At 43.0% G+C, this 14843-nt stretch overlaps 1 protein-coding gene across 1 annotated transcript; it reads left to right on the plus strand.

Moving 5' to 3' along the window:
- The first annotated feature begins 1215 nt into the window (after positions 1–1215).
- MMP27 (matrix metallopeptidase 27) lies at positions 1216–13924 on the plus strand. The gene is made up of 10 exons (XM_049614306.1): positions 1216–2341; positions 3138–3376; positions 4473–4621; positions 4711–4839; positions 7779–7940; positions 8114–8234; positions 9501–9631; positions 10686–10845; positions 11862–11965; positions 13171–13924. Exons 1-10 carry the CDS (start codon positions 2240–2242, stop codon positions 13404–13406), a joined length of 1533 nt encoding a protein of 510 aa, XP_049470263.1. The 5' UTR covers positions 1216–2239; the 3' UTR covers positions 13407–13924.
- The last annotated feature ends 919 nt before the right edge of the window (positions 13925–14843 follow it).

Raw genomic sequence — 14843 nt, forward strand, 5'->3', positions numbered from 1 at the left:
TCTGGAGAGATGTAACAGCCCAAGAAGGAAGCTTTATAGATTGTGACACTGTAGAAATCTCCAGGTGGCACATGTTGCTAACAGCCTACGTGACCTTTCTCCGCCTCCTAAGACCCCACTTGGATTGGAGGCAGCAACACATTCAGCTAAAAGACCAGATGCCATGGTCTTTATAGCCACATGGGGCCAGTGTTTCACGTCTTGCCAAAATGCATAAGCAGATTATTGCATGGGCTTCTCGAAAGAGACGGGGACCCTCCTTTCTCTGCCGTCCTCCTTCCTGCTCCCTGTAATGCGGACGCAATGGTCGGAGCCTACGCAGCTGCCTGGACCACGGAGCGCTGCACGGAGAGAGAAGTGTCCTGATGTGGATGCTGCCTGCGTCCTCGGGGTGGGGACTTGTCAGACAGGTCCTGCCCTTCCCAACCCGGACTGCTGCTACGTGAACGAGAAATAACTTTTATTTTATGAATCATCTGTCACCTTGAGTTCTCGTATGTTCAACCAAATCTTAGCCCAACTAATGCATCACACGAAGTGTCTGGCGCACACCCCACCTCCCCGCAGGGAGGGTCATCGGTTCGTAAGTCCTGGCCGTGCTCCCAGAGCCTCCCGGCAGCTCTCTGCTCTCTCGTTCTTGAATAGATGGCACAGCACAAAGGATCCAAACACGGGAGAACATTTTCCAGTGTTAAACACAGACACCCAGAAAGAAACGTTGAAGAAACAGAGGCAATTCTGGGAGTAAAAGAAGATGTCAAAATAAACTTAAAAATACTATAAGTTCTCAAAAGATAAGCCATATTTTACATCCAAACACCACTTAAAAATGTGAGAAAAAGAAAGAGTAAGTAAAATATTCAGAGAACATTGGAAACTAAAAATACAGCTGAAATAAGAAACATAATTGTTGGGCTGGGAAATAATGTTGACAGAAAACGGTAGTAGATATATTAGGAGCAAAGAGATTCAATCCAAGAGGTCCGATAGATATATGGATTCCAGAACGAGGAAGGAAAATCGGGTTGGAAGAAATTATCAAATAACATAGGAAAGTGCCCTTGAGGTTTTCATAATGACAGAACTGCTTACGCCCAGCAATGTTAACGCAAAAAAGAAAAGAGAAAAAAAGAAAAGAAAAAAGGAAAACCACATCAAAAGACATCATTATGAAATTTTAGGATATCTGCATAAAGAGAATATTTCCAACATTTTTCAGAAGCAAAAATATCAAGAATCAGAACAAAAGACTCCCCAGCAACAATAGCACATTCTAGAAAACAAGGAAAGACTACCTTCCACGTTCTACAGAAAATTTATTTCAGCCTGAAATTCTACAGACACACCCTCGATCAAGTGTCAGGATGGAATGAGGGACATTCTGAGGCATGAAAAGATTCCAAACATTCATTTTCCTTGCACTCTTTCTTAGACCAACCACCCCCATCTCGCTTGGCTGTCTACACATATATTTGCTCCCATTGGCCAGATTTCCTGTGCTTCATTTCTGCTGTGCTACCTGCTTCCTATGGCCTCCCTCCACACATCCTCTCTGGGGTTCAAATCGTACCCATTCTTCAAGATGCAGCGGAAGCCCCACCTGCCTGTTGCAGCCAGGACCTCCATTAACAGCGACCCACTCCCCCTACCCTTCTCAAGCTCTGGAATCTTCCCTGTACATCTTGCCACTTGCCTGTGTCTGGCATTCACGTCTGTGTATGTCTGAATTCTCCAACCAGATTGGAACAGTATCTTCTTCATGCTTCCATTTATGGTGACGGGCAAATACAGGTGCCCAACGAACATGTGAAGTTTGTCCTAGTTAATTAGGGTAATCTGATTCCTGAGTCCCGTGTCCTTTCACGACCCCTTTCTATCCAAGATATTCGGAAGGTTCGTTCAAAAGAAAATTATAAACTCTCAAGAATTTCGAACATAGGAAAACCTCCCAACTTCACAAGGACAAAAGTAACTTGGAGGCCGACTTGGTGTCCTATTCAATTCAGTAACGAGCAATGATTGTGTTTACTAAAAAAAAAAAAAAAAACAACTGCAGATCATGATTGCAAAATCAAGTCAACCTAAGGGGAAAAAAAAGCATATCATGACACACTTCATGGCAAGTGGTCCTTGCCTGTTACGAATTAAATAACGATACAAGCCAATTCATGCCACGTCTCACTGTTGTTTTCTAAATTCTGTGGCAACAGAGACAGGCTTCAACTGAAAAGAGAGAGGAATGAAGAGCCTTCTGCTTCTGTTTTTGCTCTGTGTAACATTTTCCTCTGCGTTTCCTACAGCCCGAAAGATGGACCCTGAGGAGAACATGCACCTGGCACAGGTACTGTCTCCATAAATGTTGATGTCGGCTATCTGTAAAAAATGAATTGTACCGATTGTCTTGGAACCTAAAAAGACAGCAAATTCTTCCAAAAGATTCCTGTACTTTCCCCCAGCTCCAAGGACACCAAGTAACCGTGTGCGGGGTGGGATGGGGGTGGGGAAGGAGATTTGCCACCATTTCTCATGACGGTTCCAAGTAAAGACAGAGGGAGGAGCAAGAGGGTGGCCCTGGGAGAAATGGACATCTCTGTACAACCACGGGGGCCCAGCTCTAACTCTAGACTGCTTACCCCCATATGCATGAAAAAGACATTGCCTTGGACATTACCTCTAAAGATCAGTCCTGTGAATTTGCCATGTTTGGTTACATTAATTAAATTTGCCAAATGAAAAACCACGTATCTCTTCTAGAATTTGTCCCAAGGAAACAAAATTTATAGGGAGTATAAGTGAAAGTAACAGCAGAAATGGGTAAGATGTGTGGTCATTTACCAAGCAGAAGAAGCTGATCGTCCTCTGTGGGGATTTGGAGCATGACAGGCTGTGTGCTTTGGAAGGTTCTGGTCACACACAGCTCAGCCACTTCTTGAAAATGGAAAACACAGGGTGACTCTCTCCTTCCTTCCTTTCTTCTTTCCCCGTCTGGCTCCTTCCTTCCCTGGCTCCTTATTTCTTTCTCCCCCCACCCCCCACCACTGCCCAAAAGGGTTTCAGGCAATTTTGTTTTATCCTGAGATACAGATCTGCTGTCTTGTAGTCTGTGCCTTTTTTTTTTTTTTTGTCTCCTTGGCCAGGCATATCTCAACCAGTTCTACTCTCTTGAAATAGAAGGGAGTCATCTTGTTCAAAGCAAGAACAGGACTCTCATAGATGGCAAAATTCGGGAAATGCAAGCATTTTTTGGATTGACAGTGACTGGACAGCTGGACTCAAACACTCTTGCAATCATGACGACACCCAGGTGTGGCGTGCCTGATGTGGGTCAGTATGGCTACACTCTCCCGGGGTGGAGGAGACACAACCTCACATACAGGTAATGACTCCGCCAACTCACTTCCCCCTAAGCCAAGACCTTGGGGTATAATCTGCGAGGAACAATAACAATACGAGTTTATTCTACCAAGCACCTGCTAGGTACATGGCCCTTCCCAGATGTCACTTATATCAATTCTCCCCACAAAACTGGGACGTCGGCACCACTCTGAGGACCACCTCAAACAGAGACACTGAAACAGAAGGTTGTTTGCCATAGTCAGTCTTACCAGCAGACTGGCTCTGACAGATTTGCTTTTGTCTCTGGCCTCGGCTGCTTCCTTGGCGGGACCAGAAGCACCGCCATCTGATTGCAGATGGCTGAAGGTGCAGGTGGAGTATGATCAGGAGAGAATGGGAGGAGCCTGGGGCACAGCCAGTTCATGTCATGGACACAGGTGGGTTAGAGCCTTCGGGTCTCAGATGGACCCCGGTGTGAAGTACGGAGTTTGCCCTCAGGCATGTCGAGGAAAGGGGGCTGGTCATTGGCAGGAAGAGGATGAAGCGTGCTTCTGACATGAATCAGTGGCCTTGACTTTGCTCTAGGGCCCTCTTGATAGACCCTAGAGAGGATTAGTTCTTCCTTCACTGTATTGGGTCTTAGGAATTAAAATAAAACTAGGTTTGGCAAGATAGGGAGTATAAACAAGAGGAAAATCTTTTTCTGAGTGAGTAATTCTTTAAGGCTCTCAAGGGAGACTCTTGAGACACATGCTCAAGGCTGATTTCCACAGGCATCTGAGAAAACAAACCTCCAATCTGTTTAAAATGTTTGTGTAATACACCCATGTCCACAGCAAGCACAGACATGACATTAATGCGCTCTCACTTCGGAGGTGATCTTAAGGACGTCATTTAACCTCTCTGAGCCCCATTTGTAAAGTGCTAGAAGACTAGCTGATCAATAGGGCAGATGGGAGGACTGGGTTGTATAGCTTTTGTGAAAGTAGAAAAGTATGATTATGATACACGTGCAACAATAGCACAATACTAGAAGTCACTGCGGCATACAATCGATAAGAAATTATTTTCTTTGTGTCTGTGTGTGCCTATGTGCATGTGTAACCACCAATTGGTCTATTTTTGAAATTTTTAAGAATCATAAACTACACTCCAGATATGTCACGAGCAGACGTGGACGAGGCTATCAGGAATGGCCTAGAAGTGTGGAGCAGGGTTACTCCACTAACATTCACCAAGACTTCCAGGGGGATCGCAGACATCATGATTGCCTTTAGGACCCGAGGTAAGGGTACAGCAGACAGAAAAGTATGCCTATTTTCATCTCTGGAGATTTGAAGAGGCTGACCTTCTCCCCTGTGAATTGTGTCTCAGTCCACGGTCGGTGTCCTCGTTACTTCGACGGCCCCTTGGGGGTCCTCGGCCACGCCTTCCCTCCCGGGCTGGGTCTGGGTGGAGACACTCACTTTGATGAGGATGAAAACTGGACCAAGGATGGAGCAGGTGAGTCCCATCTTCTTCCTGAACAAAAATTTTATCATTCCGCACAATCCCTGGAACGAATAGCTGTGCAATTAGTTGCTTTTTACTTCTCAATTCCACCCCCTCCCACCCCAGTTTCCCATATTCCAAGATGACATTGATGAAAGTATTCAGTATCCTTTCAGACAGTTGTGCTTGTACAGGTCAGGGCCTTATCCACACAACACGCTCCCAAAGTTGCTCATTCTGCTGTGATCAGCGCATTCTTCTTGTGCTCATACATCCATTCATACACCCACAACGCCTGAAGGTCCACTATGTGCCTGGAACTGTGCAAGGCATCGGACGGACCACAAAGTTGTACTAGAAAGTTTCCAGCCCTTCAGAGGTCATGATGTTGTGTGGTGCGAGGCCCAGACCACATAACCACCCCACAAGGCACAGTGTGCTGTGTGTTATACCGATAGTAGAAGTCATCTGTGGCTTCCAGATTGAAGAAGACTCTAGGGAGGTGGTCATCTTGAGTTAGTCATCGAAGGATGGTGCGTGAGTTCATGGCCTGTACAAGGTCTATTTAAAAGCATGAACTTCCTTCCTGCGAAGGAAGTTGACCCTAATCTTTACATTCAAACTATTCCTTCAGAGCAACTGTGTTGGTTTTATTTCTTTAAAACACCTGCCTGGTACTAAAATAAGAAATATTTTATTACTTTTCAAACAAACAGTAAAACTTTACTGCAGAAAACGTGCGTGCATCCAACAAAGGAGCAGTTCTCCGTAAACTCTCAGATTCTCCCCGTTGTTTTCTGTCATTGACTCCAGTTGCCTTGGGTCTGGTGTCTGGTTTCCAGGGTCCCAGGAGAGCAAGGCTATGGCTGTCTTTATGTGTGGTATACAAGATCACAGTTCAGTCCTGACCAAGTAACTCCAGATAGTCTGTGGGTCAATTTCATAGTTTGTTCAAATCAGCACGTGATAGATGCTCCACGTGTTTGGTAAATGAAGTCAATCAAAAATCCCTTACTCCACACCCACTATGATACAAATGGAGTAAATGTTAGTGTGCAAGACACAGACCCTGCCCTTCAGGGGTTTACAGTCTAGGGGACACACACTGTCAACTGGCAATTAAAATCAGTCTGACCAACACTGAGATAGAAGAAACAATGGCAATGTAGTAGGAGCATGTAAAAGAAATTTGAACCCAAACACAGAGGTCAGGGGAGGAAGTGATACCAAGCCTGCACTGAAGGCTAAGCAGGAACTCAGAAAGCAAAGTGGCATAGAGAGTGTTCTGGACAGAATAACCCAACCAACTCATGTACCAGGATTGTGGCAGAAGGCCAGGCTGAAATGGTGAATGGGACACAGACAACATAGTGTCTGAAAAACCAGGAGAAAGGTTTGGAATTCATTGAGATGACCTGAGTGTGAGTTATCTTTTCAATGAGTCACTCGTCCCGTCTTGTCCAAAAGCATACCCAGTGACACTGCCAGCCAGATAAGAGGTGCCAGCAAAGGCCAGAGCACAAAAGCATGAAGAACCATAAGAGAATTCTTGACCGGTCCAGGTTTGTTTTGTGCAAACATCATTGGACAAGGCTCCATCATAGAAGGCTCAGCCTTTTCTTTAGGATCCATAGGCTTGATTGCAAGTCCAAGGACAGTGTTATCTTTAGAACCTTACAGACCAGTGGGAGAGACAGCAGGATAAAAAGGCAATTTCACCATGCATGGCGAGCCCTCTAGTATGGGGAAGTACGGGGGATGGGGGGCGATGCATTGTGCAGGAGCTCATCTAAACATTCTTTCATGCAAACACCTGGAGATCCAGCAACCATGATTAAGCACCTGCTACTGATAGGTAGTTTAGTAACCACCAGGAGTAAAAGGCTGTTAAGACACAGTCCCTGTACTGAAAGGTTGCTTCATGCAGTCCTGTATGTGCTATGACACAATTAAGCACTGAGTCTATGGAAACACTGGATAGTAGGTGGAGGGATAAGAGAAACCTCATGAAGGAGATGACTCTAGTGGGGCTTCCTGAGCAACAAGTAGGAGAGCTAGGCAAACAGAGGATGGGGGAGATAATATTCTGGGTAGACAGAATGTAGGTGGTAAAATACAGAGATTAGAAGAAACATGCCTGGGTGGCTCAGTCGGTTAAGCATGTGACTCTGGATTTCAGCTCAGGTCGTGATCTCATGGATCATGATTGAGCCCCGTGGCCCCCCTCCAAGTAAACATTTAAATAACTTTTAAAAATAAGGACTATGGCACAAATGAGACATGCAAATGATTCAGTATGGTTAGCTCATGAAATATGAAATAAAATGTGAGGCCGGAAAAAAGGCAGGGACTAGATCATAAATGGCCATTTAAGATCTTTGGACTTGATCCAACAACAGCAGGGAACCTCTGAAGGATACAAGTAGGAGATACGTGATCCCATACAGTGTAGCCCAGCAACAAACAAAAACTGGTGGCTTCTGTTTTTTTAAGTTTATTTATTTATTTTGAGACAGAGAGTGTGCGTGTGTGCACATGGTGGGAGGAGAAGAGAGAAGGGTAGGGAGAGAATCTCAAGCAGGTTCCGTGCTGTCAGTGCGGAGCCCAAGGTGGGTCTTGAACCCAACTGTGAAGTCATGATCTGAGCCGAAATCAAGAGTTAGATGCTTAACTGACTGACCCACCAGGCGCCCCTCTATTTTCTACATAGGGTCCATTTCTGATACTCCTGCTTCCTGCCATGTACTTGCTCTGGGTCATATCTCTCCATGATATGACTAATACCAATTACTCGTATGGAAACATTTCCCAGATACATCATGGTGCATATGAGAATCATCCCCGCAATGGCAAGCCTTTTCTTCTTTCCCCTCAGTTACTTCGTAGTCTCAGATGTAACCCTTCTCCTTCTGGTTGACCCATATACCTATGTTTTTCCTGTTTTTGTTAAGGATTCAACTTATTTCTTGTGGCGGCTCATGAATTTGGCCACGCGCTGGGGCTCTCGCACTCCAATGATCAGACAGCTTTGATGTTCCCAAATTATGTCTCCCTGGATCCTAACAAATACCCGCTTTCTCAGGATGATATCAACGGAATCCAATCCATCTATGGTGAGCAACCATAAATCTGAATATACGTGAACTAAATAGGAAGCTTTCCAGAAGGGAAGTGAAAAAATCACTTCTTGAAATATCACCATGAAGAAAATACTTGAGTAAGATCCTTCTGTAGGTATTTCCACACGCCTTCTTAATTCACTGTGGTGTTTCTTTTCTCATCAAAGGGAGTCTACCTAAGGCATCTGCTAAGCCAAAGGAACCCACTGTCCCCCATGCCTGTGACCCTGATTTGACTTTTGATGCTATCACCACTTTGCGCAGAGAAGTAATGTTCTTTAAAGGCAGGTAAACCCTTTCCCTTAAACACCTCAACTTCCTGTGAATATTTTTCTTTCCAAGAGATTTGGGGATGAAGAGAGAATCACAGATAGTGAGAACACATTCCTCCTCCTTTACATTTTATAACTGCCCATAGCACTTGAATGTTTTATGATGTGTATTTATCTCTTGCTTGTTTGGTAAGTTAATTTTTAAGTGTTCGTAAGCATTTTTTTTTTTCATTGCCTTTGTATAAGAAGGTGTGGTAGAGTCACTTCCAGAGACTTCTTAGCTCAAATAGTACACCAGTCTCAGTGGTGCTGAAGCTGACCTATACCATTTCAGGAGCCGATCGTTAAATTTTGGGGACTTTTGCAAACCACTTCACCTCACTTTGGTAGCTTGAAACTGCCCATGGTTGGAGTATTTACCCCCTGGAAATCACCAAATGATAAAAATTAGGTCTTTTTCCTACTTAGGGAGGCAGTTGTTCACACTGTCTGAGTAGACCATTCCTTAATGTTGCCTCAGTGTGGTGGCTATAGTAGGAAATCTCTCTTCTCTTCTCTCTCTCTCTCTCTCTCTCTCTCGCCGTGCTTAACTTACTGGACTTGAATTGCAACACAGTAAGTCAGCTGTGTGTACCGTGACTGTATTTCCAGACCAAGCATTGGGACATAGACCATCTCACAAGGGTATGGGCACAATGGCAGAGTATCTGAGATCTGTCAGCCTCCACCCACAACTACACAGCACTCAGATGACATGCTCCTCACAGCAGAAGCTGCAGCCACCTGGGGGTCTCAGGGAGGGATCACCAGTGTGGGAAGGGAAACAGAATGTCAGGGCTTTGTGGGTCTCCTTCGTAGACTCAGAGCTTTACAGCCAGAGGGGAACATCTGAGAAAATACTATAGCATGCACTGATAACATTTCTTCATTCTAGCAAACATCAGACCCATGAGTTCCTCTTAGAATGCTTGGTGTTGCCTTCAAATCTTGAGTATTGCTGCTTTGGCAAAAATGAGGCCATTGATCTCTCAGAATTGACATTTCTGTGGGTAGGTTGCTACTCTAAGCACCCAGGAGAGTGGGCACAAAGGCACGTCCTGACCTTGACCGTCCAAAGGGTAGAACTGAGCCCACACCCACCTAAATTTGCCAAGGAAAATTGTGTTCATGCTCTAAATTACCTGATGAGAATGCTAGCCAGTTAAATAAGAGACCAGCCTAGGTTTACAGTGTTTTTACTGCAGTATAGGCTGCATGTGTAAAGTGGTTTTGTTTCACACAGGCACGTATGGAGGATCTATTATGACATCACTGACGTTGAATTTGAACTAATCTCTTCGTTCTGGCCATTGCTGCCAACGGATATTCAAGCTGCATATGAGAACCCCAAAGATAAGATTCTAGTTTTTAAAGGTAACGTTGCCCATCACGGTTTGTGTCTCTGGATGCCTGAACTGGTCAGTGGCTTTTCTGGTACCAGGAACATAATATTCATGCACGGGCCAAAGGGAGAGTGCTTCTGCCGTGACGTTGGGTTCCTGTTGTAAAGAAAAACTACCCAGGGGTTCTCGGTGACTGTGAAGACAAACATCATCCCAATTGCACGGGAGCTAAAAGAAACCTGCATGATAAAAACTAAAAACTATCTTTTTTCTACCAAATGAAGGTAACCCACTTCCCTTTTATATTCCCTTTCCACTACAGTCGCCAGATTTGGCAAATAACAGCACAAGATTACTTGAATTTCAGATAAAACACATAATGTTTTTAGTAGAAGTATGTCCCTTGCAGTATTTTGAATATACTTTTACCAAAAATTAGTCACTGTTTTTTAAAAAAAATTTTTTTAACATTTATTTATTTTTGAGGGACAGAGTGCTAGTTGAGGAGGGGCAGAGAGAGGAGACACAGAATCCGAAACAGCCTCCAGGCGCTGAGCTAGATGTCAGCATAGAGCCCAACACGGGGCTCAAACCCACGAACCATGAGATCCTGACCTGAGCTGAAGTTGGACGCTTAACCGACTGAGCCACCCAGGCGCCCCCAATTAGTCGCTGTTTATTTGCAATTCAAATTTAACTGGAATCTTATATTTAATTCAGCATTGCTACTTTTCATCTGGATTTCATCAGATTACTTGCCTTTGAGAATCCTTGGAGGCTGAAATTTAGGAGAACATGTGCAAACATAGTTGTCAGAGTTAGAGAAATGATCAATACAGTGAAACCAGTTGACATGCACACTCACGTGCATGAACACTATTAACTGTAGATGGATGTTATTTGTGTAAAACTAACGATTAAAGCAGCTCATGAAAGCAGTAAGAATAAATGGAGACATAAGATCACTAAATCTCTAGGCATTGAGCCTGAGAGATGACACATTCATTATTTTCAAACTGCTTTAGACAGCTCTTTTTCCCCCTAGGAAATGGATAAGATAATCACGTCCTCTCCTCTCTTCCTAGATGACAACTTCTGGATGATCAGAGGATATGCAGTCTTGCCAGATTATCCCAAATCGATCCATACACTTGGCTTCCCAAGACATGTGAAGAAAATCGATGCGGCTGTCTGTGACCACAGCCTAAGAAAAACCTACTTCTTTGTGGACATCTGGTGCTGGAGGTCAGTTTACAGACAATCAACCCCTTCATTTCATTCTGCAGAAAAATATCCACATAGCCTCACTTTAACACAGGCAGAAATAGAACTCACCTAGAGGCTTCTTAAAGCCAATTATGTGGGTGGCTGACATTCACCAAACAAAAGAGTGTGTCAGTGAGTCTGAAGATCTTTCTCCAACTTAAAAAAAAATAAATAAAGATAAGATGAAATAATAAAGCTTGTGAAGCCAACCAAATTGCCAATAACACAAACATATCTAGTGAAAACCTGTGAAAGCTCCAAGCTGAGTCCTTATTTGGTTTTTTTGTTTGTTTGTTTTTTTTGTTTTGTTTTAATTCCGGCTTCCACACATCACCCCGTGCACATCACATCACAGCAGGTGCAATCCTTAATCCCCGTCACCTCTTCTCCCATCCCCCCCCCCCCCCCCCCCCCCCCCGGTGACCACCAGTGTGTTCTCTGTAGTTATGAGTCTGATTCTTGTGGGCCCATACTTTGATTTAATAGTTCCCCAGGATAGCATCATTCTGCCTAACGATGTGGCTTTTATCCCTCATCTTTTCTTGTTTTCAAGACAATACAAAAGATTCAGCCAAACATAATTTTTGATATATTTTTAATTATAATTATTTTCAGAAAGAGAGAGAGAGCTGGGGAGGGACAGAGAGAGAGAGAGAGAGAGAGAGAGAGAGAGAGAGGGAGAATCTGAAGCAGTCTCCATCCTCAGCACAGAGCCCGATGTGGGGCTCAATCCCACCACCCTGGCTGGGATCAGGACCTGAGACGAAATCAAGAGTCAGATGCTCAACCAACTGAGCCACCCAGGCGCCCCAACATGTTTTTAATTATTTTAATTGTAATTATTTATTGTAATTATTTTAATTATTGACCTGATAGTTTTCCTCTACTAGAGGCTACTTCCTCTCCACATCCCAATTTGAGTCCAAGCAGTGAAGGATTAAGTCCTCCCCACCAAGCAAAGATCCCCTGTAAACCTTTCAAATCCATGCATCCAGGTTTGATGAAGCGACCCAAACCATGGACAAAGGGTACCCACGGAGGGTGGTGAAGTACTTCCCAGGAATTGGTCTCCGAGTTGATGCCGCCTTCCAGTATAAAGGTAAGCATCAATGCCTAACTTTTAGGATACTTGGAAGACTTTGCTGGCTGTGAAAGAAGGTAGCACAGACACGTAGGTGTTTCCATTTTAATGTAATTTTACTATTCTTTTTTTAAATTTTTTTAACGTTTATTTATTTTTGAGAGAGAGAGAGAGAGATCACAAGTGGGGGAGGGGCAGAGAGAAAGGAAGACACAGAATCCGAAGCAGGCTCTAGGCCCTGAGCTGTCAGCACAGAGCCCGATGCAGGGCTCGAACTCATGAACCATGAAATCATGACCTAAGCCAAAGTCAGATACCGACCAAGCCCCCCAGGTCCCCTGTAATTTTACTATTCTGGAGCGCACGTAATAATAAACTCTAACCAGGCAGACGTTCTCACAAACTGAATTAGTAAGTCCTAAATGATATTCTCTATTATACTATTTCAAATCTATGCATAAAGTACCAAAATTAACTTTACTTACCATTGATCCAAGATAGTCGCTAAAAGACACCCCCTGAAGAGTTTGAAAAGCTCTACGTGTTAAAAATGACTAAGCACATGCACTGAACAGTGACTCTCAAACTATTTAGTGCATAGTTTAATGTGCACACTTGGGGTTTGTGTGAGAAACTACAAATTCTTCAGAGTTTCCAAAAAAGATCTAGAATTGTGGGTAAGATCCAGAAATCTACAGTTTTAAATGAAACTTGCACAATTTAATGTACCATTGTAGCTGGTATATCTTCAGACTTTGACAATGAACCATAACCTAGAACATGGAGTGAGCAGGAGTCTACATTTTTTCTGAGTGACACCATCTTTTATTGCAGATAAATCTAACATAAAGCTTTAATACTTAAAATGGAGCAGAATGACTCGAGGAAAATGAGGATGTAGGGCCCAAGGCCATATCCACAGGATATGTGGCTCGCTAAGACACTGTTTTGAAACCTAGTTTGAGAACCTTTGGCATGAACCACAGTCTGGCTAGAAAGGTGGTAACTCCCTTGACATTCATGTTTCATACCTTGGCGTCTTCCTTGGGAAAATAAAAATAACGTTTTTCATGTGACAGCAGTAAAATAAAATATATCTCTATTATTGTAGAAGGTTCTTTTCTCTCCATAATGTCCAATTATTTTATTCTATACCCATTCAATTAAAAAGTGTGGAACCATTATATAGTTGTGCAAGGTAACATACGATCCCCTCTCTCTAGGATTCTTCTATTTCTTCCGTGGATCAAAGCAGTTTGAATATGACCCTAAGGCAAAGAACATTACCAGAATGATGAAAACCAATACTTGGTTTCAGTGCAAAGAACCATTAAACTCATCATCTGATTTTAGTGTCAGTGAGGAAGAAGTACACTCCGGAGGAGTAGAGATGTTTTATCGTATGAATGTAAACTTGCTTATTTTCAGTATTGTTCATGTGCTAAAAATATATATATAGTTATCAATAAATCATAGACCTAAAATAAACCTCAAGAGGTCTTTTCGTCTGAACTCTGCTTCACAGTGGAATAGAACTGTTGTTGAATGTAAGCTGCCCAACCCGGTTCTAAATATCTATTGCATAAAGACTCAACACATACTTTGAGCTGCCTGACTCTTTTTACAGGAAGTTATGATGTATAAGCAAAACTCGCACTGTATCGTAAGCCTACTTTGTGTTTGTGGACTTGGATAAGTAAGCCATGTGTCTTATAATAACTAAATACTACAGACATTAAACCAATCTTTAGCATCCTATTTTGTCTGGACCTTTGCAGTTGGAGAGGCCGCATAAACTGCAACCCTCGTCTGTACCCATGCTCTGAACCCACTGAGAAATAACGTTCAATCCTAAGAGCAAAATGGCACCTTTTTTACTGATAGAGCATATGTTAGCAACTGTAACTGTGGGCAAGCTAGCTTTCTAATATCAAATTCTAGAATAAGACATAGACTCAAGTCATGGGAAGAACTGGAAAGAAGCACATCCCCACAAGAATGTGAGCCCTCTATAGGCTGCATGGAGCCCAAAGAGAAAGAAAGAGGATGGAGCCACACGTGCCCAGTTTTTGCCCCCAAATTCACTAATAAATAAGTTATTCCACCTGCCAAAGAGGAGTGATCGCCTAGAGAAACCCAGGAGGTGTTACACAACAGGTGCTCCCCCAACAATTAGGAAACTAGAAGAAGCAGGAAAGTGGTGTTCCAGCCAACCACCCAAGCATAGGCCAACGCATGTAACCATTCCTTAGAGAGCTTAAAATCAGATTTTACACACACTGATCTCATGTACAAGAAATTTAGAGATTTCCTCCCTATGTTGAAAATCTATCTGTCACCTGAGCCTAAACCTATAAGTGGAAAGCTCCTGTCCTCTCTGCTACACCACTTATTTGTTGAGTTTCTAAATTCTTAATGCTTAGATTTTACCTTTACACCCTCAAAACTAAATGTTTGAATAAGCTCTTAATGAATTTTCTGACCCAGAAGATGAGAGGATGTCAGTTGAATTTGATTCTGATGAGATGATAGATTAAGCAGATACCAGCTGATAGAAAATATGCAGAGAAAATCTCAGGAATTACTACAACCACATTCCACCCCCCAACTTGAGTTCATTGTTCCCAGGTCCCTATTAGAAAAGGATATAGAAAAGAGCTATCACATGTTCAAAATAGAAAGAAAATTTTAAGAAGTATAGCTTAATACCTAGAATATAGTAGATACGAGGCTAGTCTTGGTGAAAACTAGTGCTGGAATAATCAAATATCCATATATACAGACAAAAAGAATCTCAATCCTTACTTCACACAGTTCACAAAAATTAATTCAAAATGAACCACAGATTTCTAGTAGAAACTTAAAGCTTCTAAAACTTCTAGTAGAAATATAAAAC

Source organism: Panthera uncia, chromosome D1 (genome assembly GCF_023721935.1).
Source record: "Panthera uncia isolate 11264 chromosome D1, Puncia_PCG_1.0, whole genome shotgun sequence".
In the NCBI taxonomy this organism is placed as follows: domain Eukaryota; kingdom Metazoa; phylum Chordata; class Mammalia; order Carnivora; family Felidae; genus Panthera; species Panthera uncia.